This window comes from Otolemur garnettii, unplaced genomic scaffold (assembly GCF_000181295.1).
Source record: "Otolemur garnettii isolate 467f Iridium unplaced genomic scaffold, OtoGar3 scaffold00245, whole genome shotgun sequence".
NCBI classification, from domain to species: domain Eukaryota; kingdom Metazoa; phylum Chordata; class Mammalia; order Primates; family Galagidae; genus Otolemur; species Otolemur garnettii.
The window spans coordinates 543,227-568,863 of NW_003852640.1; the positions used below are offsets into that span (position 1 = coordinate 543,227).

General features: G+C 60.4%; 2 protein-coding genes across 3 annotated transcripts; both read left to right on the forward strand.

Moving 5' to 3' along the window:
• Window positions 1–4,940: 4,940 nt before the first annotated feature.
• Window positions 4,941–10,681, forward strand: SCRT1 (scratch family transcriptional repressor 1). Its single transcript, XM_003802330.2, has 2 exons — window positions 4,941–5,170; window positions 7,135–10,681. Exons 1-2 carry the CDS (start codon window positions 5,056–5,058, stop codon window positions 8,064–8,066), a joined length of 1,047 nt encoding a protein of 348 aa, XP_003802378.1. The 5' UTR covers window positions 4,941–5,055; the 3' UTR covers window positions 8,067–10,681.
• Window positions 10,682–14,304: 3,623 nt separating this feature from the next.
• On the forward strand, window positions 14,305–24,307 carry DGAT1 (diacylglycerol O-acyltransferase 1). Of its 2 annotated transcripts, none has more exons than XM_003802361.3 (17): window positions 14,305–14,752; window positions 19,353–19,440; window positions 21,628–21,668; window positions 21,767–21,852; window positions 21,936–21,988; window positions 22,125–22,230; window positions 22,327–22,428; window positions 22,520–22,594; window positions 22,673–22,776; window positions 22,866–22,904; window positions 22,985–23,026; window positions 23,105–23,149; window positions 23,228–23,340; window positions 23,427–23,492; window positions 23,571–23,658; window positions 23,750–23,812; window positions 23,916–24,307. In XM_003802361.3, exons 1-17 carry the CDS (start codon window positions 14,556–14,558, stop codon window positions 24,069–24,071), a joined length of 1,464 nt encoding a protein of 487 aa, XP_003802409.1. In that variant the 5' UTR covers window positions 14,305–14,555; the 3' UTR covers window positions 24,072–24,307. The 2 variants fall into 2 exon arrangements, with proteins under 2 accessions (XP_003802409.1, XP_023364134.1); XM_023508366.1 differs by lacking the exon at window positions 14,305–14,752 and adding an exon at window positions 14,761–15,041 and having other exon boundaries at window positions 23,916–24,071.
• The last annotated feature ends 1,330 nt before the right edge of the window (window positions 24,308–25,637 follow it).

Consider the following 25,637-nt stretch of genomic DNA (forward strand, 5'->3'; position numbering starts at 1 on the left):
TGATTCTCTTGCCTCAGCCTCCTGAGTATCTGGGACTACAGGTACCTGCCACAACGCCTGGCTATTTTGTTGCAGATGGCCTGGGTGGGTTAGAACCCGCCCGCCACCTTTGGTATGTGGGGTCGCTGCCCTACCCACTGAACCAAAGGTGCCTCCCTGTAGTTGCCATTGTTTGGTAGGCTTGTGCTGGGTTCAAATCCACCAGCCCCACTGTATGTGGCTGGCATCCTAGTCAGTGAGCTACAGGCACCAAGCCTTTTTCTTTCTTTTTATTTGCTTTTTGGGGGTGTGGTTGTTGAGACAGAGTCCTACCCTATGCCCTGAGCAGAGTGCAGTAGCGTCATAGATCACTGCAATGTCAGACTTAGGCTGTGGGTATCCTGCTGCCTCAGCGTCTGGAAACCAGAAGCCATTGGGATTACAGGTACTCACTTCGGTGTCCAGCTGGGTATTTCATTTTTTTTTTGAGACAGAGCCTCAAGCTGTCCTCCTGGGTAGAGTGCTGTGGCATCACAGCTCACAGCAACCTCCAACTCCTGGGCTCAAGCAAGTTTCCTTTTTTTAATGAATCGGGATCTCACTCCCCCTCAGACAAGTTTCAAGTCTGGAACTCCTGAGCTCAAGCAGTTCTCCCACCTCAGCCTTCCACAGTGCTGGGGTTACAGGCATAAGCCACCCCACCAGGTTGCTCTTTGTTTTTTTTTTTTTTTGAGACAGAGCCTCAAGCTATCCCCCTGGGTAGAGTGCTATGGCATCACAACTCACAGCAACCTCCAACTCCTGGGCTCAAAGTGAGTCTCCTGACTCAGCCTCCCAAGTAGCTGGGACCACAGGTGCCCACCACAATGCCCGCCTGGCTATTTTTTGGTTGCTGCCATTATTGTTTGGCGGTCCCGGGCTGGATACGAACCTGCCACCTTAGGTGTATGTGGCTGGCGCCTTAACCACTTAAGCCACAGGCACCGAGCCATTGCTCTTTGTTTTTGCTTGTCTTTTTCATGTGTTCATTTGTGTTGTGTTCCAACCTTTCTTTTTGGCCTTCATGTTACGTTACCTCTGGGCCTATCTGGCCACTCCTCATGATCTTGTTCCCATGGGATCTTCTTAGCACACAAAACTGTTTTGGAATACAGACCCCCCCTCCTGAATCTCCCCTAACATGTCTCCCAGCTGACGGAACCTGGATCCTTCCATGCTGCTCCCTTCCACACAGCCTTTTCTGAAGGCCTGCTTCTCCCCCAGGCCTGCAGGCCCTTCCCCACTGCACCCAAAGAGTCCTAGCTGGGACACCAGTCACCACCCAGCACCAGCCCTTGTTGTGTGCACCATCCCCCACTAATTGCCTTCTGAACTCAGCATCCTCTTGGACAATCCTTCAACAGCCAGTGACCACTTCTTGTAGACAATATCCTCAGCCCCAATTATACTCTCTGCCAATCACCACCAGAGACTGCCCACCTCCATCAACTCAGTTCTACACCCCATTCTCTACCACTCTTCTCTGACCAGCAGGAAGAGTAGGCTCTCTCTCTAAGCCAGGCTGTCCACTGATTTCCTGGGTTAGAGCCCCATTAGGGGAGAAAATCTGAGCATGGGGTGGGCACACTAGGTGACTCTAGGTTTGCCGAAGGTGAGCGTGCTAAGAACACAACAGCGGGATAACTCCCCTTAAGTCTGATCTTCCCAAAACATTGGACCTGAACAGGGCAGGGAGTGGGGCAGCCAGAAGCAGAGGGAGACAGGTCATAGAACCCACTGCATACCCCTAATCCCAAAGGGATAGGGTCTGGGCTGAGCTGTAACTTGAATCAGGGCAGCAGAAAGAGACTCCTCCCTCCTCCACAGAGAGGTTCGGCTGGGGGATGTGAGGATTAGCCTGGAGCTTCCATGGGTTAGGGGCCAATTTAGCCTTGCCTGGATATGCCTGGATACCCTGCAACAAGACCCACAACGTCTGAGGTGTCAGTGAGAGCATCTCAGGGCAGCCTCTGGTGGTGAAGAGTTGAAACTTTCCAAATGCTTGAGAATGGTCAACAGTCCTTCCGCAGACTTTCCTAGCTGGATCCTGGGGCTAGAGCTCCACAATGACCCCGAAGGCGCAAGGGGTAGGGGCAGGGGCAGAATGCTAGAAGGGAAGCTGGGAGGAGGCCCAAGTAATTGCGTCCCAGGTCACATGTGTGCTTCACACCCGTCGTGGGGTGGAGTGATGTCCAACGCCTGGACACAGCTGCCCTTCCCTACCAGGTTCTCTAGGGGCTGCAGGCTCCACCAAGGGGGCCGAGAGCAGCCCAGTGGTCCCCTAGGCAGGGCCTGGTCGCTGGACACATGTGTCCCGCTCTGTTGCCTCCTCTGTCAAGGGGGCAAGGAGATTGACAGAGGCAGGTATGTGGACAGGGAGGAGAGGAGAGGGGAGGGATGAGGGAGGGCGATGGAAGAACGGGATCAGGAAGAGAGACAAAGTTGAAGTGGGAGGGACAGAGATGGGGGACGGGGTGAAGGAGTGGGAGGATGAGGAAAGGGGACAGAGCTGGGAGTCCAGAGACTTAGTATGGGGACAGAGAGACAGGATGACTGGGACCGGTAGGGTGGTACAGGGATGGTGTCCTAGGAACACAATTGGGGGCAGGGGCAGAGCGTTCGTGGGGAGGCGGCGAGCGTCGGGTGAGGGGATCTTGCCTGGCACGTCCCGCAGCGCCCTGAGGGTCCGCCTGGTAATTAGGCCTCGGCCCAGATGGGCCCCCAGTCTCGCAATCAAAATGTTAATTGGCGCGCCCCTCCGGCTGTGCCTCGGCCGGGCCCCGTGGGAGGGAGCCTGGACCAGCGGCGCGACCGAGGAGGGATCCCCACCCCTGCCCCCACCGCGAGCTGCACCGGCTGCTGCTCGGCGATAAGGGGGCGGCCGCGCCCCTCCCCCGCCCCCCGGGAGCTCCTGCCACGCAAGATGAATGTCCTTCCGCTGCCGAGGCTGCTGGCAAAAAAGCGGGTCCGGCGTCTCCGCCTCACCCGGCGCTCGGCGGGCTGGGTCACGCCCACTCTGACCCAACGCTGGGCTGGAACGAAGCAGGCCGGGGATCCGCTGACTGACTGGGGTGGGGCGCTGAGCTCAGCATTCCCTGCGCGCTCCCGTGCTCACGCGCCGCTAGGCCATCCCCTGCAGGGCCCGCCCGCCGCGCGCTCCCGCCCGCTGTCCGCGGGCCCGCGGTGCTGCCCCGCACAAGGTCACTACGCAGCAAAGAGCACGCGCGCCTCCGCCTCGTGCGCGTCCTCGGCTTAGAGGCGCTGGACATTCCCCGAGCTACCCGGCGACCTTGGTTTCTAAAGACAGCAGCCCGCACGGGGGCGCGCTTGGAGAGCGGAGGCCGGAAGAACCGCGCCAGGGCGGATGAGGGACAATGGCGGCTCTGGGCCCTAATTGGGGACATATGTGCCCGCGCGAGGCCATTGTGCAGCCCGGAGCCCGGGAGCCCCCTTGCCCCGGCGCCCGGCCATTGGTCGCTGAGCATGACGTCATGGGGACTGCGAACTCTGGGCGGGCGGCCTCCAGAAGGGTTATCCGCCTGGTTGCGGGAATAGTGGGGGCGAGAGAGAGTGGGGGTCAGCTGAAGCTGCGCAGAAGTCAAATTTCTGGAGCAGGGTCATAGTAGCCCCTCTCTCCCTTCACACACCGCTCGTTGTCAGGCGTTCTACATGCACCTTCTGGGAGAGAGGCATGAGGCTGGGAGGCCCCTCCAGAGGCCACGGGGTCAGCCCGGGTGACCGAATGGCAGGAGACATTGCGGCACAGGGCACACGCAGCACTGCCACACTGCGCTTTCGCTGCCTCAGCATTCGCTCCTTCGTCCTCCACCTCCCCCATCTACCCCCGCAGATCCCGCGTCTCCAGATCCCAGGCTGGGCGGGCCGGACTCGGCTGGAGTCCGCCCTGCGTTCCTCCCCACAGGACTCGAAGTTCCGGGCGCGTGAGTCCCAGGCCTGTTTCCACCTCTTCCACACGTCTGACAATGCCTCCGACCGCTGCGCCGCGGTTCGCCGAGCAGCGCAGGGGAATTCCCCGTACTTGGAGGCCGAGGCATCCCCAGGACCCCTCCCAGGAGACCCTGGCCGGGGTTCAGCCCAGCGCAGCCATTTCCGCTGGCCTCTCCTCCCTCCTCTCCAGCCCCCTCCCCCAGCTCCTGAGCTTTAAAAGCCGCAGGCTGAGCTTGGCCGCAGGCAGAGGCGGCTGCGGGCTCAGGAGTCAGGCCCAGGAGCTGTCCGAGCGCCGAGCCCCGCCCCCGGAGCCCCTATCCCTCCCTCCTTCCCTCCCTCGGCCCGCCCTCCCTGTGCACCCCTCCCCCCAGGACCCCCGCCCCCCGCCCGCCGCAGCCCCCGCCGCCGCTGCCGCTTGCTCCGGCTGCAGAACAATAAAGCAAGCCTCCCTGAGACCCCTGCCGAGGACCCCCGCCTGGCGGTTGAGCCCCCGCGGACCGCCCCTCTCCGCCCTCGCCCGCTGAGCGTGCCCGGGCGCTGGCCACGGTGCTGCCCAGACCAGCGCTGGCCGCGGTGCTGAAGCTGCGGGAGCTACCCCCGCGGCCGCCGCGTTCTCCGTGCTACGCGCCGCCGCCCCCGGTGGCATGGGGGGCCGCTGACTGAGGCTCCGCCGCGGCGGCGGGGGGGGAGGGGAAGGGGGCCGCGGAGCCGGGCCAGCCCTGCACCCACTCGCAGCCTCCGGGCCCGGGACGGAGCCGCTCCCCCCTCTCCCCCCCCAGCCTCCTCCCCCGCCTGTCCAGGGGCGGCACTGCGGGCTGGGAAGCCGGGACCAGAAGAGAGAAGGAAGGAAGGAAGAAGAGAGGAGAGGAGAGGAGGGAGGAAGAAGAAGACGAAGAGGGATCCGGAGGGGCAGAGGAGCAGACGCAGGGCAGCGAGGGAGGACGGCACTCGTGCGGCAGGATCCGAAGGCCGGAGTGGGGATCCGCGCTGCCTCTGCTGCTCCTCGGATGGTGACGGGCCCCCGCCGCGGCCGCAGTCCCCCCGAGCCCCGGCTCCATAGGCCTACAGCGCCGGAGCCCCGCAGGAATCATGCCCAGGTCCTTCTTGGTCAAGAAGGTCAAACTTGACACATTCTCTTCGGCAGACCTGGAGAGCTCCTACGGGCGCGCCCGCAGCGACCTCGGTGTGCGACTGCACGATAAAGGTGAGGTTGGGCTTAAGCTGGGTCGAGGGGTCCCAGGGCCTTGCTGGAAGGGGCAGAGAGCCAGAATGTGGGGTGGAGGGGCAGAATCCGGGAAATAGACTGGGGGACACAACCGACCAGACGCTGTGCCTGGAGTGAGACTGCAGGGGGTGGAGAAAGGGGAGCCAGTGCAGAGGCAGGCTGGAGCTGGCCAAGGCTGGAGACACTCTGGGGAAGGGCCAGGAGCTGGAGACACCTGAAGGCACACATCAACCCAAACCCTGATACATGCCTGGACAGACATAGCCACACGAATGCCTGCGGACATGACAGGACTCTGCCATGCAGCCACATGCAGACCCACACCCAGAAACCCAGGGTTTCTTCCTCTGTCACACTAGAACCCCTGCTATGGCTAGCTGGGGAATACTGGAAGCTCCAGGGAGTAAGCATGAGGTCCAGTGGGGCGCCCACCTGTCAGGGGGAAAGTACCAGCAGAGACAGCAGCTTCCCTGGAGCCAGAGTCAAGGAGAAGGCTGTGAGGAGGTGGGCCATGGGTAAGGGAGGCCCAAGGTGCTAGAGGCAGAGGGAGGTTCTTTGTGTAAGGGTGCCCAAGTTCAAGGACAACTGTTAGCATGCAGGAGATAGGGACTGGAGTGCTAGCAGCATGGGGTGGCAGAGCAAGTGTGACCTGCAAGAGCGAAAGCCTGTATGGATCCATGTGACTGCATGTGGCCATGTGACCGTGTGCGCTTGTGTGTGACCCTGTGTGAGTGTGTGCTTGCCTGTGTGCCACTACATGGGACCATGTGACTCTGAATCGGCTGTGCACCATGTGACTGAAAGTGTGTCCAGGGTGGCAGCATGTGTGACCCTGCATGAGTAGGTGGTGAGTTTGGGAGGTCAGCATACAGCCTATTCTATGAGGGGATGCTAGGGCTGATGCTGGCTGGAAGGGTTGGTGTAACCCTGAAGGAAACAGAACCTGCATTGTGAAGGGTGTGCATTTGTGACTTTGAGGTTGTGAGATCCATCTTGTGCCTTGGGAACAGCTGCACTTGCCAGTATAAATGATGCTGCTCTCCTGCAGCTTGTCCCTGTGAAGATGTCCCCTGGTGGACACCCCAGTACTGTCCTCATCACAGCTCTCCCTATTTGCCTGTTGTGGAGCTTGGGAAGGCCCCCGAAAGGGGGGTGTGGGCAGAAGAGGGCAATGTTGAACAGGGTAGGACCCGAGATTGGAGAATAACCAGAGAAAGTGGAGGGAGAACCAAAGTGTACATGCACAGAGGGGACTGGGGCTTGAGCCAGAGGGTAGAGGCCAAGTCTAGTACATAGGAGCAAGGAGATGAGAGGGAGGTGCTAGTGAGAACTGGAGAACTGGAGGCGGCAGAAATCTCTAGGGCTGGTCAGAGAGCCTCAGGGGCCAACGAGGAGCGACATCAGAATGGAGCGCAGGTTCTGGGGGCCTGGGCAAAGGCCAAGAGAGGACCCGGCAAGGGCAGGACGGTTGGGGTCCCTGGGCCGCGGCCCTGGCTTTGTGCGCGGCGGGTCTGCAGTGTATTGCATAATCAGGGAAAACTGCTGAAGTGGGGAGAACCCAAGGGGGAGGAGGAGGGAGAGCGAAGCGTCGCCCCTCCCCCCTGACCTTGAGGCTGGGGGGAGGGGGCAGCCGCGCCTGAAGATGTGCCTCTCTCCTCCCCCCCTCAGGGTGGGGCGCTGGGGCGGCGAAGGTGGAGCCTGGCCCAGCCCAGTCTCATCTCTTCTCTCCTCTCTTCCCCTCCCTGTCGTCTCCATCCTCTCTGCCCTGCGGTCCCTCGGCCTCTTCTCCTTTGTCCTCGCTGTTCGCCTCTTTCCCGGACCGCGGCGTCTCCCGACCTGTGTCTACTGTCTTCTGTCTCCCGCTGCCCCCCCGCCCCCCGCATGTGTCTTTGCCCGCTGCCCCATTCCTTTCCTGCTGTCCGTCTGTCCACCTTGGCCCGTAGGATACCTCAGTGACTACGTGGGGCCCGCGTCTGTCTACGAAGGCGATGCCGAGTCGGCGTTGCTCAAAGGTCCGTCCCCGGAGCCCATGTACGCTGCAGCGGTGCGGGGAGAATTGGGTCCCGCGGCCGCAGGCTCGGCGCCGCCGCCCACCCCGCGCCCGGAGCTGGCCACTGCTGCAGGCGGCTACATCAACGGCGACGCGGCGGTCAGTGAGGGCTACGCGGCCGACACCTTCTTCATCACCGACGGGCGTTCTCGCCGTAAGGCCGCCAATGCCAATGCTGCCGCCGCTCCCTCCGCGGTCTCAGCGGCGGCTCCAGACGGCGACTCTGGGGGCGGGGCGGGTGCGCGCAGCTCGAGTTCGGGGCCCGGGGGCCGGGGCGGCACGCGTGCCGGGGCAGGCACTGAGGCGCGAGCGGGGCCAGGGGCAGCAGGCACTGGTGGCCGGCACGCGTGCGGTGAGTGCGGCAAAACGTATGCCACGTCGTCGAACCTGAGCCGCCACAAGCAGACGCACCGCAGCCTGGACAGCCAGCTGGCACGGCGTTGCCCGACGTGCGGCAAGGTGTACGTATCCATGCCGGCCATGGCCATGCACCTGCTCACGCACGACCTGCGACACAAGTGCGGAGTGTGCGGCAAAGCCTTCTCCCGACCCTGGCTGCTTCAGGGCCACATGCGCTCGCACACCGGCGAGAAACCCTTCGGCTGCGCGCACTGCGGCAAGGCCTTTGCCGACCGCTCCAACCTGCGCGCACACATGCAGACGCACTCCGCCTTCAAGCACTTCCAGTGCAAGCGCTGCAAGAAGAGCTTCGCGCTCAAGTCCTATCTCAACAAGCACTACGAGTCGGCCTGCTTCAAGGGCAGCGCTGGCGGCGGCGGCCCCACGGCCCCTGCGCCCCCACAGCTCAATCCAGTGCAGGCCTAGGGCGGCGGGGCCTCCGCCAGCCAGGTCGGCTCTCAGCAATACGGGCCCCCAGGGAAGTTTCCGCTGGCGTCCAGGAGGAGAGGCCGGAGGGCGGGCCTCTCCTCACAGCAATAGGGGAGGGGGCGTCCGGTCCCACCCCGCCCTGCCCGCCAGGGGCCTTGCCGGCCTCTTCAAGCAATAGGGTCCCGAGGGGAGACCCACCCCAAGCCCCTTCCCCTCTCCTCCAGGGTGCCCCAGGCTTTCTCCCAGCAATAGGGTCGAGGAGACCCAAACCGAACCTCATCTCCGAGTTGGGTCTCTGAAGCCCGGGTGGGGTGAGGTAGGGAGCGTCTTCCTTCTCCCTCCTCTGCGCCCCTGGATCGCGCCGCAGAGACTCAGGTCTTCCCCACCCCTTGCCAAGCCTTCAAGGGCCGGGCCTGCGGCCCAGACGTCCAGGGAGCCGGTCCCTCCCGGCAGCAGGCCGCGGGAGGAGCAGGAGAGGGGTGGGCCTTCCGAGGCCTTTCTGCCCCCCCGCAGTCTTCGCCGAACTCCCAAGGAGTGTTAGACACGTTGGGATCGGGGAGGGGAGCGGACAGTAACACCCCTCTTCCTCGGGTTGCTCCTGGGGCCTCAGTCCGAGCTGCCCTCCGACCCTCGCCTCTCATCCTCTGCCAAATCTGAATTCTTCCAGCCCAGCTTCCCGGGCGCTGTCCTCCATGACGAATAATAACGACACATATCGAATCGCATGGACTTAACCGACCTCCTCAGACCCTTTTCCTGCCCTGCCTCGGGGCTCCCTCCCTCATGCCCTGGGCATTTGGTGGTGGAGGACGATTCCCGGGGCCCACCAGGCGGGCCCGGGCACTGCCCTCTATACACCTCTCTGTATTCGTTTTGCGGGTAAAACCCCTGGGGGGTTGCGGACGCGTCGGGTTTCTTTCTGTATTTGTACGTTTTATTTATGAACGGATTGCACTCGGGTCAGGGAGGGGACGCTGAGTCCCCCATCCTTCCCGCCGACGCGAGGGGCTTGGGACGTCCAGGATTACTTCTCCCGCCCTGAGGCCTGGCCCTCGCTGGGGGCCTCCAGGGAGCCTCAGGCCCCGCCTCTCGGAGGCCGGCCCCTCCCCTGAGATCCAGGCCCCGCCCCCACTCGGTTGCCAACTTTCGCCGGTCTATGCCAAAGCCTCGGCGGCGACCCCGCCCCAAGGGCCCGCCCCATTGGCCGCCGCCTTTGTGACGTCACTGCATGCAGCCCCACCCCTCCTCCCTACCTGACCCGGGGCTGCCCGCTCCCTCTCCCTCTTAGGTAGTCCGATGCCGACTATAGAGCAATAATGCGCACTGCATGCGAAGCTGCCGCCGCCTCTAGAGTTACTGAGAATCAGGTATCCCCTCGCCCTATCCACCCCATAGGCCCTAGATCAGGGACGCTGCGTGGGGCCGGCCGCGCAGACATTCTTCCTCCCCCTTTATTCCTCGCTCCCCTCCCCCCACGGCAGAGCCCGGCGGGTGTATTGGTTCTGGGGCAGGGGTGGGGTGGCTGGACCCACGACCCTCCCTTCAGTCATCCATCACTCTCCAACCGTTCATTAGGCACCTACTATGTGCCAGGTCCATTGCTGAGTCCGCCAGGGATGCGGTGACCTGCGGCGAGGTGCGTGTGCGCGACAGGGGGCAGCAGGCTTGGGTGGCCCGGGAAGGACACAGATGTATAGAGACCAAGTCCCTGTGCTCAGACGACTCCCTCCTCTCCACCTCAGCCTGGTCTTTGCGGGGCGCACTTGGGCTCTACCTTGACTTGGGCCTTTTGGGCCCAGCTGAGGGGGACAGAGCTAGGACCCCAGGGCCCAGTGCCAGCCACCAGAGCTGCCCATACAGGAGTCCAATCTTGTGATCCTGTGGCAAACACCGCTCTGTCGTGTCTGGCCAGGGTCCTGACCCTGGCCAGAGAAAAAGGTGCAAGCTTGAATATGTGATGTGTCCAGCCTTGTCCCCAGCACCCAACTTGGCTGCCCCCACAGGGGCCCAATGCCCACGTCCAAAATCCCAACACAACCAGGTGTGGTGCCCACACAGCTCCCAGGCTGGGCCCTGCCAACCTGCGCTGCACACACACACAAACATAACACACAGGTGCCCCCCCCCACCCCCCGCCACTCCACACTCCCGTCTGCCTACCTAAGGAGAAGGCTGGAGGGCCATGGGCTCACCAGGGTCTCCCACTTCCCCTCACATCCCGCCGCCGTGGAAAGCCATGGGCCCCCTCCTGCCCTCATAACTAAGCAGCACAATAACCGACTTAGCGAATTCAGGTAGAAGGAACGTTTAGGTAGCACCTATTTTGTACTGATTCTACAAGTAGGGTCCGAGGTGTGGGGGCCCTCGGGTGGGGGCTGCGGCCGCCGGCTCGCCCCGCCCTCACCCCCGCCTGCGCCCCGCCGCCTTGTATATATTTCCACCCGGAACTGGCCGGGATTTTTACTCGGGCCGCGCCCCTGTTCCGCCCCCGTTTGGGGCCGGGCCGGCCGGACAGACGGACGGACGGACAGACCTCCTTCCTAAGCACAATAGCACCAGCTCCCCGGAGCGCCGCACCTCCACGAGGAGAATAAATGCCACTCTTGATAGAATTTGGATTGTCAGGCTGATGTGTCCTGGTCTGGGCTGCGCTGCTGGGGGTCCTGGGGGGGTGGAATCTTCCCAGTCTTGACACACTACAGAGGCTGGAGGCTTGCATGGGTCACTGTGGCAGCTTTTCAAAAGAAGGCGCCCTTCTTCCACTGGGGAGCAAAGCAGTTGGCATTTCCTCTGGAGCAGGTGAGTCTGCTTTGTGCCAAGAATTGGGCACTAAGAGGGCGGCGCCTGTGGCTCAAAGGAGTAGGGAGCCGGCCCCATATGCCAGAGGTGGCAGGTTCAAACCCAGCCCTGGCCAAAAAAATAAAAAAAAAAATTGGGCACTATGAGTCTCCAGCCCAAACTCAGGCCCAACCCAAGGCTGATCTAGAATGGCCAGAGTAGGTATAGCAGGGAGCGCAGTTGCCACTCACCTACCCTCTGTGTACAGGCTCTTGCTGCCTCAGCAGGCCTGACAGCCACAAGTGAGTCAGTCCTCTGAGGTGATGTTAGAGGAAATGGGGGGACAGCAGGTCTAGAGGTCTGGCTCCTCCCTGTGGCCTGTTGCCCATCTTTAGACCTCCAGGCTTCCAGGTTATGGGTCCCCACTGTCTGAGGAGGCCTCTATGGATAGCTGAGTTGGACGAGTTCCAAGGAGGAGGTGCCCAGAAGGCATAGATGCTTCTGCACCCACCCACAGCTGGAGGAAGGGCTCCATACAGGAAGAATAGCATTGAGGTGAGGGGGCAGGGCTGTGCTGAGAGAGCAGAGGGCCCCTGGGAACCAGATAGATAGGGAAAGAGCTGAGAGGCCCAAAGTTTTTGGGCACACATATAGTCAAATTAGGTCAGCCCTAGTCCCAGGGCCAGCACAGCTGCCCCCACACACTGGAGATAGTAGGGGACAAACCTGCTCAGACTCCATTGGGATGGGTAGGAGGGGAGCTAGTTTCATAGTCTGTGGGCTTGCTTCTCAGAAGGGTTCTGATGGGGGTGAGTGCTTCTGTAGAGTACTGCCAGCAGCAATGATGACAGGTTGAAGGCATGGGAGCCAGAGGCTCCTGTAGAGGCACTCCCCACTTTCACTGTCTATGGGCTGGGTAGGCATCATAGTCCTTGGAGATGAGCAATCTGAGCCCCTGAGAGATAAACAGCACGTCAAAGGGTAAAGGACCCCAGGGCTGCCTTTGACATAAGTTCTATCCCCAAACTCTTAACCATTGCAGCAGACAAGAGTGGAAAGAAAGAAGGCCTGCTCACTCCTTTCTAAAGGACTCCACAGCTTAGTTGTTTCTGCTTCTATGGGATTCTGACAAGTGTTGGGTGGTGGAGGTGGCCTGCCTGAGACCTGGGATAGCTTGACCCCCTATTCCTGTCATCCGCAGAGGCCACTGTTCAGCCCTAGAGAATGGGTGGCACAAGCTGCTAACAACCACTGTCCATTTACCCTCCCTGCTGGCCGTTCCCCTCACAGGCCTCCTGGGGTCAGCTTGAGACTCCTTTTACATCCCAACCCCCTCCCAGCCCTTTATCCCGCCAGGCTTGCAAGGCTCCTCATCCCTGCCTCTGCCTCCCTATTTGGTGCCGGGAGATTCGTGCCATGCTTTCCGCACCCACTCAACCGATCTCATCTACCCTGATCTTTCTCCTCTCTCCTGGAGCCCTAGTCTGCACCTGGCTCTGGATCCGGTATGGGGGCTGTCAGTGCCAGAGTCCACACAGCGCGCCGCCTCTGCTAGCCTGGCTGCCGCAGGCCCGACTCCAGCCGGACGTCAGTCCCAAGCCTCTCCCTTATTGGTGCACTCATAGCCGGTGCTTGCCTATTGGCTCGCAGCTTGCTTGTCCCGACAGATGCTTTGGGGGAGCCAGGGTCCACCCTCCGGTCACCTTGCTCCTGTGGCCATTTGCCGACTGATGGTGTGAAGTGGGGTGGAGTCGTAGGCAGCCGCCTCCAACGACACCCTTCACTCCTTATTGGCCGGTCTGCTGAGCTGTCAATCCTCTCTGCCATCGGTGTGCGGCCCTGTGCGGCCCTCTGGGTCCCTGGTGGAGGACAGCGTGGCCAGAGCATATGCTGGGGCATGTGGGCGCGCGTGGGGGGGTAGGGTTTCACTTACTGCCTGGGAGGAGTGGGGGAGGGGGTGGCAGAGCCCTTATGGCTCACCCCTACGCTCCAGGCTCCCAAAGGGACATTCTTCCCTCCCGCCTCCTTTTGGGGTCGGTACGCTTGGCCAGTGACTGCGACAAACACACACTCCTTCTGGGAGGCTGGGCTAGTCCTGATTCACCAGGCCCATGAGTGAAGGGAGGGGCTCTCTGGCCCTGTCAAAATGCCACCCCCAGCAGACTATGGAAGACACCTTTCTGGTAGCTCCAGCTTGTCTGATGCCCACTGGCATCCATCCAAGATGGCAGTGCCAGGAAAAACCTGTCACCAGGGTGCAGCCCTGTGGGGACCGTTGGTGAAGGTTGATCCTCAACTTCCAGAGAGGCATCTTTTGGCCCCTGACCCCGGAGGGATTGACATGCTGCTTGGATAAACCTGATCTGAGTCCCTGGTGAACCCTGGCATCTGAGATACATGGTGTCTCCGCTCCACGGCCGATGGGAGACAGACCTGCGTCTCCAGGGACACACTGTGTTGCTGTTACGGTTGATCAACTGCTTCGCTTAACAACAGGGCAATTGCGCAGCACATGCGACTTCACAGACGCCTCTGCATCTTGGGAGATCTGGCGCCCCAGGCTCCTGACGTCTAGGCGAGATTGGCTGGATTTGGAAGCCAGGAGTGGGGGCAGGACGCGACGGGGCCTCCGCGAGGCTGCATCCTCGCCCTGGACCCCTCGGCCCCGCAGACAAGAGAGGTGGAGAACCTGGGGGCCGGCATGCAGGGCCCCAGAAATGCTGAGTTTGGGGGCATTTCTCCCGCTTGATCTTCTGACCTGGTCCTTGTTTAAAGGTCCCCTAGATCGAAGAAAAGCAGATTTGCACAGCACAACTGCGCCAGGAGCGACTGTCCCTGCAAGATGCCATGCGCGGAAAATATGCTGGGTGGCAGGTGATGCAAGCCGATGCAGACACTGGCCCCAAACAGCTGGACAGTGGCGTACCAGAAGTTTCATAAATTATCTACGTCCCTAAACCACTATTCTGGGTTGAGGAAGATGACAGGGGCAGGCGAGAGGTTAGGGGAGATGCGCAGCTGACAGGAAGCCAGGGCCGGCGCAGCCCTCAGGATATCCGCTCCGCTCCGCCCCGCGGAGCCAGGCAGAAGCTTGGATGTTTTGGGTTTTTTTTTGCGGTTTTTGGCCGCGGCTGGGTTTGAACCCGCCACCTCCAGCATATGGGGCCAGTGCCTTACTCCTTTGAGCCACAGGCGCTGCCCCAGCTTGGACATTTTTTGCGGAGATTCTGGAACGGTCAGAGTGTTCCGCTGCCCGGCAACCCAGCCCACGCGAACTACTGCGGCTCCGGGGGCGCTCAGCTCCTGCCAGCCTGCGGTGACTACGTCTCCCAGCGTGCTCTGCGATACTGCACGCGCGGCGACTACATCTCCCAGGATGCTCTGCGCCGGCCAGCCCGCCGCGACTATGCCTCCCAGGGTGCACCGCGCGCACGGCTTCCCGCTGTAGGCCCCGCCTCAAGCCGGCTAGTGGACTACAAATGGACGCGCACTGCGGTCGACCGGCAGTTAGTGGCTTCGGTGCGACGCGGCCTTGGTTCTTGAGGTGGCCGGGCCTGGAGGGCCTGACGGGCGGGTGCGCGGGCTACGGCGGCCGGCGGGGGGCGGTGGCAGTGGCCGTTGCCCAGTTTCGGGAGGCAGGGCTGTGAGCCTCTGGCGCTGCGAGTTCGGCGGACCAGGACTTGGCTGCGGCAGGTGCGGGCTGAGGCCATGGGCGACCGCGGCGGCGCGGGCGGCTCCCGGCGCCGGAGGACGGGGTCGCGGCCCTCGACCCACGGTGGCAGCGGGCCCGCGGCGGTGGAAGAGGATGTGCGGGCCGCGGCGGCTGGCCCAGACGTGGGAGCTGGGGGGGACGCCCCGGACAAGGACGGAGACGCCTATGTGGGCAGCAGCCAATTGGAGCTGAGGTAGCGGAGCACCTGACCCTTAAATTCTGACCTTCTGACCCTGGATCCCACGGCTTTCCTAGTTCTATGGGAGTGGCTGCTAAAGCACGAAGTCCGGGTCCCCCAACACCTGGGGCCGGAACTAAGTGGGGACCGGTGTGCCCTTGGGGCTCTGCGGGGAAACTGAGACTTGGGGATTAGGTTGCCAGGGTCACCCGGGTGGAGTGGAGGTGGCCTTCCCAGCCAGGCATAGAGAGAGGAGCCGGGGTCTGCCGTGCTTTCAGATGCGTTTGAGTCTTTGCATCCTCAGGTGGGTCCTGAGGTCCTTTTCGAGGGTTTGACTGGAAGCCTGGGCTAGCCCTCGGAGGGCTAGCCTAGGTCCTGTGCTGGTCCTGGACAGCGTCCTCTTGTCTGGAAAAAGTAGCATGGGATCCGGGCTGTGAGTGATGAAAAGTTTCTTCTGAGGTGTGCCTTGGAGGTAGGAACATCTCCCAGAGGACAGCAGCACAGGTCTATTTGAGGACGAGAATGGGCAGCTGCTCAGGGGAAGAAGTGGTGTAAGAGGCTTTCCTGCTTGCAGGCCCTCCTGAGTGGCTGTGCAGCTCATTCATCCACGTGGAGACACTAGGCTGCCTGGGGGTTTGCTTCTGTCAGAACAAGTGCTAGCTGTAGGAACAGAAAGTTGGGTTTTGTACTGGTAACTTCAATCCCTGCCATGAAAACGAGAGAAGGGATTTGGATTTGAGGTGGACACACATGCAGATGGGTGCCCTGTTTAGTTGAATGACTGCCAGGAACAGGTACAGGGGAATGAAGCATGCTGACAAGGAGGGAGCATGCTTGGACATTGGCCCTTCTTCCAAGCTGGCTCAGAGCAGTTTGCCACTCTCCATCCCTCTTTTCTGGCTTTCACACTGGCCCTTGGCTTAGGGAGCACCAGAGGCGCAGGAGGAGGTTATTAGGTAGGAAGTGGGCAGTTGATCATTTCATCTTTACTGCAAAGAGGATTTGCTCTTGCAGTAAACAAGAACAGAGGCTTCTTCAGTAGGCACTGTGGGGGGGCAGAGGAGGGCAGTGGGGTGCAGGTGCCTGAGGGGTGTTCACAGTTCACCTGAGAGATAAGATAATCCCAGCCAAGCAGGCATGGAGCAGTATGAACAAAGGTCAGGCAAGGAGGCCACAACAAAGGTGCTAGGGGGAGGAGGTGGCCTTCCTGAGAGGATGCTGGGGGCTGTGGGTGGTGCTGAGGGAGGTTGGTCCAGGCCTCTCTCCTCTCTCCTGCCCTCTCTCCAGGAGACAGGCAATGGCTAGCATGCCTCAGGAGGGTGGTCAGGGTCCTTCTTGGTGAGATGGGGGGTTCCAGCTCTGGGTGAAGGAAGCTGCTACCCTGGGGTAGGCAGGGGAGACAAGCCACTTTCTTGCTTGTCCCTGACCAGCCAGGCTCCTCTGTGTTTCTGTGGTGTGGGACTGGGTGCAAGGCTGTGAGAGAGGCTGGGTGAGTCTCTGTCCCTGCTGCCCAGGTCTGAGATGGCCAAAGTGGAGTGCTCCTGGAAGGTGAGCCAGTTGATTGGGCTGTTCCTGTGTCCCCAGCCTCTAGCTCACTCCCTTGTCACCTTCCCATCTGCCTGACTTCCTCTCTGCTTGTTGCTGCTCTTGGCCCAGCCCAGCTTTTCCTCTCCCCCTTCCTCATCACTCCTTGAGCTCCAGGCCTTTTACCCTCCCTGACACTTCCTGCTCACCTTAGGTTGGGCTGTGGGTGTGAGCTCATTTCTTCTGGCCCATGGCAAAGTGAAGCTGTGAGGCAGGAGGAGAAGGCCCCTCTTCCTGCTCCCCTTAGCACCTCCCTTCCAGGCTCTTTCCATACTTTTGCTGGCTCTCAGTTTGCAGGCACCTCCCTTGGTTTCCAGCTTCTCCCAGTGTGTTTGCCCCTGGGTGTCCTCTCTGTCTCTTTCCAGCAGGGAGATGCCTCAACTGTCTCACACACCAGGGTTCAGCCTAGAGGTCCACAGAGGGGAAGTGTGGCAGCTTGGAGGTAGCTGGTATTCTGTCACCCTCCTTACTCTGGTTGACCCTGGAGCTTGACTGTGTGGTCCCCAGGTGTAGGGTACTTTGCACCTTGGCACAGGAGCATGGGGATGGGCAAATGCCTACCTCTTAGTGTTGATATGAGAGTGAGTGAGAGGATCCTGCTGGCTGGATGGGCCTGGGGACTGTGGGGAGGAGGGAGTGTGGGCTACTCCATGTCCTCTCAGCCTAGGAATGGATCTAGGACAGCTGGAAGGCACAGAGGCATGGGTAGGCCCTATAGTAGGTGAGAGGGTGACACAGGCACTTTGGGCATGGCTACCTCCTCATGTGGATCCCTGTTGGCCTGCCCTCTAGCCCACTTGCTGCTGGCCCACTGGCTAGCCTAGAGCTCTGTGGGCATTGGTGGAAGGGAACCTCCTCCCCTGATCTGTTGGGGAAAGGATAGTGTGGGCTGAAGCTGTGCAGCAGGGGTGCTGGTTGGGGTGGTCAGGAGGCCTTTGGAGGGACATGAGAATGGATGTGGGTGGGCTGAGAAAGGCCTTGGGAACCCATTAGGAGGGACCTGGAAAAGTTTTCATGATGTCTGTTATCAGCTTTGGAAAGCAGCACCCTTTCTCCATTCATGTTTTCATCTTGAAGGTGGGCACTGATAAAACCAGTATGGTCTCTTTGGTGGCTTGAAGTGGGCAGGGATCATATTGTTGCAGAAGAGTGTAGTGATGTGAAGACAGCAGTTGGCACATTGTGTGACAGGAAGGCCAACCAGGAGGCTTTGAGATGGTTCTGGTGAATGCAAATGGGTTTGAACTTGGGAGAAGGGGCAGTGGGGAGGCCCAGTCTGGCAGACAGGTCCAGAAAGGCTATCCTCTTTGGGCAGCTGTGTCTCGTACCCCTGTTTGCCTCATGATACTGGGCCTCTGGGGACCATGCAACACCTGGCCTCCTGGCAAAGGCAGACAGTAGGGGAGCAGCCTGGGGAGGTGTGTCAAAGGTAGTGGTCGGGCAGAAAGGCAGGTGTGGACTTTAGAAGGAGAGGGCTCGGGTGGAGATCACAGCCTCACCTCATGGTCCAAATTGGACCTAGAAGGTGCAAAAAACTCAGGCGTGCGGCTGTGAGAAGCAGGTGAACAACTGCAGGGGTTGGGGTTGGGGCAGAGATGCCCCACTCTGATATTCCAGCCTAGATGGGTAGAGGAAGGGGTGTGACCATCCTCTTACCAGCCTGGCAGTACTGGGGTCTGGTGCAGACAGGTCTAGGGGCTGTGTAGGTGTAGATAGGACAAGTGCTGTGCAGATCTTGGTGTGTGGGACAAAGGTCAGGCTTGTTGGCATTGCCCCTTGGCCTCCTTGGCCTATTGCTTCCTGGGCGGGGCCAGCCCTGAGAGGGCATCTATGTCACAGGGCTCCTGCCATTGCTCCCAGGCCCACTCTCCCTGCCCAAGGGCTCTGAGGCAGAGATGTGTGTGCATGGGAGGGAAGAGAGGCTCTGGCCTTTCCTCTTACAAAACCAAAGTCTTGCTCAATGCTCTGTGTGGTTTTCTGGTGGCATAGCAGCTGAGAGTGAGGTAGGGCTGTGGTTGGTGTGAGTGAGCCATTGCTGGTTCTTGGGCCATGAGGGATCTAGTATTGTTCCCACTTTCCTTGTCCCAGCCACATAGCAGTCCCTCCACTGGGCCAGGTCCCCTCTTCCACCTCTGCCTTTCCCTGAAGCCAGGCATAGTCTGCTTGCCCTCCTACCCCCACACTGGGTGGGTAGGTCACAGATGGATGCCTGTATCTATTGGAGGCCCCAGTGTGTTCCTCTTGGCCCCCTCAGCCCAGGCAGCACTTACCTGTGTTGAACTTGGACAGGTGGTCGTTTTTCATAAGCAAATGGGAGGATATGCAGGCCCCTGAGGGCCCAGCTCTGCACCTGGGAAGTTGTCTGTCAGGCTGGGTGCTTGGCTGCCCCCTGGCCTGGGTTCCTTTGTCCACTCAGGCCTGTGTGGTCAAGCATGGGGAAGAGGCTATGTGAGCTATGTTGGGGAACCCCTAGCTCACTGGGTGGTGGATGGCCCAGCCAAGTCACATGGGCTTACCTCTTTGTCTTATCTATGCTTGGTGGTGCCAGGTGGGCCCAGTAGATCCTGGGGTGGACTTCTGTGGCCCCAGTGCTAGTTCACAGCCAGGGTGCTGTGGGAGCAAGGCTGGGCTCCTGGCCTGGGGTGTGCAAGTCCATGCAGACCTGGCTGGCCATGCCAGGTGGGCTCCTGCCTGTGATGTGCCCTTTCCTGCTGCCTGGAGGGCCAGGCTCCAGGGGGTTCCTGAGAGCTTTGCCTGCTTTAGGCCATCTGGTCTCTGGTGTGGCTTTGCCTGGCTGCTTCTCTTGTTTGTAAATGGGGAGTGGGGTGTGTGGGCAGAAGAGAAGGTTGGGGTGGGGGCTTGGACACAGGGGCTGGCGTGTCTGCTCACCAGACCATGCTGGCTTTATCTGTGCCTTCCTTCAAGATGAAAACAAGAATGGAGAAAGGGTGCTGCTTTTCAAAGCTGATACCGGACAACATCATGAAAGCTTTTCCAGGTCTCTCCTAATGCTTGCGTCCTGTGCTGCCAGGTGCCATCGGGTGCAGGATTCTTTGTTCAGCTCCGACAGTGGCTTCAGCAATTACCGTGGCATTCTGAATTGGTGTGTGGTGATGCTGGTGAGTAGGGTGGTAGCTGGAGCAGGTCTGCCTGCTGCCAGGTGGGGCTCAGCCCCAGGTTGACCTTCACCTGGCAATAGGCTGTGTCCCCCAGGGTGCTGGGGCAGGAGCCTGTGTGTACTGGGGGGTGTGGAGCATACTGCAACTGCCTCAAGAAGGCTGTATCTCAGCATGGTCCAGCACTGGGCTGCTGGGAGGAAATATGGTGGTGCTTGCTACGGTAGCCACACACTGGATAGTTCCTGTTGGATCCCAGGAGAACCTTGCAGATGGTGGTGTGGGTGGTGTGGAGGTCCCTGAGGCCCATGTGCTGTGAGTTGTGGTAGGCAGGGGAGGAGAGGAAGGCTCGCCCTGGTTGTGGGGCTACGGGCTATGGATTGGGTGCTCTGTGAACACGAGGCCTCCCTTGCTGAGGGTGTGAGAAATTGCCTTGTGCTTATGCCATGTGGCTCTTGTGGATGTAGAGCCCTGGCAGGCCTGGCTACTGGCCCTGCTCCCTTACCCCTGGGTCCTAGGAGCCCCCCCAGGAAGGCAATTGGATGGAGCCTTGTGCCATGTCCAAGGCCCGCTGCCTCTGGGCCTGATTCCCCCTGGCACTTTGTGGGGGTGAGGGCAGCTCTACTCCAGGAGCAGTTGGAATCTGGGGCTCAAAGGCGCAGCCTGTAGGGTGTGTTAGGGACAAGGGCCTGTCTGGGGCAGACTTTGCCATTTAGGGCTGATGTGGCCTGAGGCCTTCAACCCTTACCCAGATGTGTCCGCCTCTGCTTAGCATGGTGTCTGGCAACCTGCATGGTAGGGGTTCCACACACACCCACACATTCTGCCTGTGGTTCTGGAAGGTTCCTAATGGGTGGCTGGGGGTCCCAGCATCCTTGACCTAGAGAGGACCTCCAGCTTTGGCCAGCTGTGGGAGCCATGAGGCCTGGTGGGTGAGAAGCTGGCTGGGCAAGAGGACAGTGGGCCTGCTGCTAGCCCAGACCTTGGGAGACTGTCCTGTTCCTGGCCCAGGCTGGGTCTTAGGCAAGCCAGGCAGCACTGTTGGTTCTACTGCAGCCCCCTGGGCCTGCCTGTTGCAGAGCTGCAAAGCCTTTCTTCTCTTCTGGCCCCTCCACTGTCACCTCCAGCCACAGGATATGTGTGTCCGGGGGTCTGGGCTCTCTGCTGCGTTCCCTCTGTGGCCTGGGCCTGGTGGGGGCACCATTTGTCAGCAGCTCTGGCTCCTTCCTACTTTGGGCTCTCAGTAGAAGCCGTATGATGCGGGAGGCAGTGTGGGGCCATGTGTATCTGGGCAGGAGTTCCCTGATTATCCCTGCAGCTGGAGGAGGCCGTGGTACCTGTGTCTTTGAAGTAGTTTCCTCCTCCATGAAGCCTTCCCTGGCCACCAAGGCAAGGGACCAGTGTTTCCTTGCTGACATTGCTTTTTTATACTTGTCACCACCATGCTCTTGGAGGTGCTGGTGGTGCTTATGAAATGGGTGAGAAACTCTTTGTCTTTGCAGAGGGAGGCTCAGTGTCCAGCCCTAGGCTACAGCTGGGCTGGGCTCAATGCTCAGCCTGGTCTGGGTGGGGGCTCAGTCCATGGAGTGGTTGTAGAGAAAGCCTGGGGCTGGGGGGCTGCAGGAGGCAGCCGAGGTGGGGCAGGGCATGTGCCTTGGGAGGGCTCCAGGCCTGACCAGCCCTCCTGTACACCTGTGCCTGTGCTCCATGCTGCAACCTTTTGCCACAAGCTGAAGACTGCAGGGACTGCCCTGGGCAAGGATGGGCACCAGCCCTTCAACCTGGGCCACCTGTAGGGACTGGTTCCCTGGGACTTGGCTGTAGACAGCCCTCATTGGGCCTGCTTGGGCTCTGGGACTATCAGCACAGTGGTGGCTGGCTGTGGGATGAGCCTGGGCTCCTCGCCAGCTGGCTCAGCAGGAAGGTGAGCCCTGCACTGTGGCCCCTCTTTGTAGCAGGTAGTGGGATTGGCTCCCTTCATGCCGGCCCTTCTAGGGGTGCAATGGGGCAGGAGGGCCTACCTTTGTCCCTGCACTGGTGTGGGGCAAGGTGGGTAGTGAGTCTGGAACTTGGCATGAAGATCAGATAGGGCTGGGTGAGCTGGGGCCCCTGTCCCCAGAGGTGCAGGAGGGATGCCCTATGGCCAGGACTCAAAGGGCTATGCTCTCCTCTCTCTCCTCTCTCTTGTAGATCTTGAGCAATGCACGGTTATTTTTGGAGAACCTCATCAAGTGAGTGTCTTCTCCATGTCCCAGCCTCACCCTGATCACTGCCTCCTTAGGTCCTGTCCCCAGGCCCCGATTCAGGCACTTCTGCCCCCCACCCCTAGGTATGGCATTCTGGTAGACCCCATCCAGGTGGTGTCTCTGTTCCTGAAGGACCCCTACAGCTGGCCTGCCCTGTGCCTGGTCATTGGTGAGCTGGGCTCTGAGGAGGGCCTTGGGTGGGGATCAGGTCTACTTGGCCTTGAACCTGTCCTCTGGTGCTTCTGTCCTCAGTGGCCAACGTCTTTGCTGTGGCTGCGTTCCAGGTTGAGAAGTGCCTGGCTGTGGTAAGCAGTGCCCTGCCACAGTCCCTGGGGACATTCCCCAGTCAGCTCTCCTGCTGTCTTCCTGGGAGGAGCTGCTTCCTAGGTGGCCCTCCCCTAGGGAGTGGGGGCTCTAGTTGAGTGCTCTGCTCACCTGCAGGGTGCCCTGACAGAGCAGGTGGGGCTGCTGCTACATGGGGCCAACCTGGCCACTGTTCTCTGCTTCCCGGCGGCTGTGGCTTTGCTGGTCGAATCCATCACTCCAGGTACGCCCCCAACCCATCACCCATCCCAGCCAGGCCAACCACAGGTGCGGCATCTGGCCGTGGACCTGTGGAGGCCTGAGCCTGCCTCTCCTACAGTGGGCTCTGTGCTGGCGCTGACAGTGCACACCATCCTCTTCCTCAAACTCTACTCCTACCGTGATGTCAACCTGTGGTGCCGCAGAGCCAAGGCAAAGGCTGGTGAGGGGCTGCAGGGGGCTAGGGCTGCCCATGGGGCCAGTCTGGGCAGCAGTCTAGCCACACCCTTCCCTCCTCTCTGTTCTACTCCTAGCTTCCAAGGGAAAGAGGGCTGGTGGGGCTGCTGCCCAGGGAAGTGTGAGCTACCCCGACAACCTGACCTACCGTGGTGAGGACTCTACAGTAGGTGGGGCCGAGGGGGTAGGGTCAGGCCTATTCTGGTGCCAGCCCCTGCCTCCCATTCCAGATCTCTACTACTTCCTCTTTGCCCCAACTTTGTGTTATGAGCTCAACTTTCCCCGCTCTCCCCGCATTCGGAAGCGTTTTCTGCTGCGAAGGCTCCTTGAAATGGTAAGGGTGGAAGCTAGGGGCTATTTGGAGTGGTAGTGGGGCTCTGGGACTACCGGGGGCTCAGCTGTCTGTTCTGGTTCCTCCCCTAGCTGTTCTTCACCCAGCTCCAGGTGGGGCTCATTCAGCAGGTAAGGGCAGGGTGGGTGGTGTGGGGTGAGGTGGGGTGACTCAGTGCAGGTGGGGGCTGACATTATGTCCTCCTTTGCAGTGGATGGTTCCTACCATCCAGAACTCTATGAAACCCTTCAAGGTGAGTGGCCCAGGCCCCACTGTGGCTGGGGTGGGCGGGCGGGAGCCATGGCTGGCTTGAAGGAGCCTGTCTCTGCAGGATATGGACTACTCTCGAATCATGGAGCGGCTGCTGAAGCTGGCGGTGAGTGTGGTGGGCGGGTGGGGTGGGGCATGAAGGGAAGACATCTGTGTTGTGGAATCTGAAGCCCCTCCCCTACAGGTCCCCAATCACCTCATCTGGCTCATCTTCTTCTACTGGCTCTTCCACTCCTGCCTGAATGCTGTGGCAGAACTCATGCAGTTTGGAGATCGGGAGTTCTACAGAGACTGGTGGTGGGTGGCCTCGTTGGATGTGCACCCTGGGAGCTGGGGTGGGCCATTGGTATGCTCTGACCACCCTGTTGTTGCTGTATCCCCAGGAACTCTGAGTCTGTCACCTACTTCTGGCAGAACTGGAACATACCCGTGCACAAGTGGTGCCTCAGGTGAGTGGTGTGTGTGTGTGTGGGAGGGAGGGACAGTTGTGGGCCTGAGCTTCTTCCTATAGCCCCCTTCCTCTGCAGACACTTCTATAAGCCCATGCTCCGGCGGGGCAGCAGCAAGTGGATGGCCAGGACATTGGTGTTCCTGGCCTCAGCTTTCTTCCATGAGGTCAGTGCTCTTTGGGGCTTCCTGCCTTATCTCTAGGTAGGGGTGTGGCCCATGTGGGAGACAGCTGACACCCTTCTCCCTCCTGCCCCAGTACCTGGTGAGCGTCCCCCTGCGAATGTTCCGCCTCTGGGCTTTCACAGCCATGATGTCTCAGGTGAGCAACCCACACGTGGCTGCCTCACCTGCCTTCTCCCTGCCTGAGCCCTGGAGCCCAGTGGTCGCCAGTGCCAGCTGACCATGGTCCCACATGTCCCCAGATCCCACTGGCATGGATCGTGGGCCGCTTCTTCCAGGGCAACTATGGCAATGCAGCCGTGTGGCTCACGCTTATCATTGGGCAGCCAGTGGCTGTGCTCATGTATGTCCACGACTACTACGTGCTCAACTATGAAGCCCCAACAGTGGCAGCCTGAGCCACTCTTCACTGCCCATGGCCAAAGCCATCCTGCTCTTCAGGGCCTCCTATGCTGGGGCTGGAGGCTGGCTGCACAGTAGCATCCTCCTGCCCTGGGAGGCCTCTCTGCCCCTGTGGGGTTCCTCCTATGCCCCTTAGGGAGGTGGTAGCAGACCAGTCAGATGCTGGCCAGGAGTCTGCTGACTGCCCAGGGGATAAAGGTGTCAATAAAGTGCTGTCCTATGACTTCTCAAACTGCTAAGGTTTCATGGGCTGGTGGGAGGAATGGCCACACTCAAATGTGTGTAGGGGTTCAGTGCCAGGGCTGTAGAGGCAGCTGCTATAGGAAGCTCTCCAAGACCCTTGTATTCTCCAGGTTGCCTAGCTCTGGTGCTCTTAGGAGGTGAGGGTTGAGTCCCATTGGCCACTCTATACCTCCTCAGCCCAGCTGGTAGCCACCTCATGTGTCCCTATGGGCTAAGGTGCTTAAGCCCTGCTGTGTGCAGGCAGTGGGGCAGTGCATGGCCAGGCAGGCAGGTCCGTGGTGCCACCCCTACCCCAGTCCACTACTCAGAAAAGTTCAGTCAGTATAGGTCACACTTGGGTGGTCATGTGCGCTCCCTAATCCTGTAGGTGGGGAGCTCAGTGCTCTGCAGCCCCTAGTAGGACAAGTACCTGCCAGGCAAAACCAGGCTCAGCTGGGCCCACAGTGCCCAGCCTTAGCTAGGGAAGAGCACCCAGGGCTTGCTGAAATGGGCCTTGCCTGGGCAATCTCTTGGGTCCCAGGGGACTTGGGTCTGGTGGGCTAGGAGCTGCAGAGGTCATGATGGTTGTGTCCATAGGCTGTTGTCCTGTAGGTAGGCTTCAGGCAGGGCCCAATCTATCTGGTGCTCACTGTTTTCAGGACCTCAGCCTATGGACTGCCTACCTTCTGAAGCCTAAGCCACCCCTTCACCTGGCACAGAGGGCCTGGAAATTAGGGGGATCCAGCCTCACCTGTGGCCTTCAAAAGGATGCTTCATTCCCATGCTCTGCCACCTACCCATCCAGAAAGAGGAAACCACCTTAGTAGCAGAGGTGGGGGCATTTCCAGGTCCCACTTTATGGGTCAGCTGTGTGCTGACAACCCCTAGGGCCATACCAGGCTAGGTATGCCCCCAGATCTCAACTGTGCTCCAACAAGGGAGGTATCTGAGGAGCCCCTGGTAGGGCTACACTGCTCTGCCCATTAGCACTTGCTAGACCACAGCCAAGGTGCCGTCTTCCCTCTAGGGCAGTGGAGGCAGCACCTCCCTGATACCCCCTTGGCCAGTCAGTGGAGCTTGAGAGGCTGGCTGAATGCAAGTGGGAGCTGAGCTGGCTAAAGAGGCAGAGTTCTGTGGGAGCCCCTGAAGCAACAGGTGGTGGCTTCTGTCCTGATGCTGAGGGCCTTGGGCAGAGTGCCAGCTCTGACGGAAGAGGCACCTATGTCCCCTGTCCTGGGCTGCCCCTCCCTACTCCTCAAAGAGCTGAGAGCACACTCTAGCAGGCAGGTGCTGTGGCCATCTGCCCCCTTTGAGGCCACCCCAACCCAGCCCTCCTGTGA

Bases quoted from the DNA above. Each gene is read 5' to 3' on its own strand.
- SCRT1 (XM_003802330.2), top strand. From the start codon at position 5,056: ATGCCCAGGTCCTTCTTGGTCAAGAAGGTCAAACTTGACACATTCTCT. The intron at 5,171-7,134 runs GTGAGGTTGGGC...CTTGGCCCGTAG, and splicing joins TGTGCGACTGCACGATAAAG to GATACCTCAGTGACTACGTG.
- DGAT1 (XM_003802361.3), top strand. From the start codon at position 14,556: ATGGGCGACCGCGGCGGCGCGGGCGGCTCCCGGCGCCGGAGGACGGGG. The intron at 21,669-21,766 runs GTGAGTGTCTTC...CCCCACCCCTAG, and splicing joins TTTTTGGAGAACCTCATCAA to GTATGGCATTCTGGTAGACC. The intron at 22,777-22,865 runs GTAAGGGTGGAA...TTCCTCCCCTAG, and splicing joins TGCGAAGGCTCCTTGAAATG to CTGTTCTTCACCCAGCTCCA.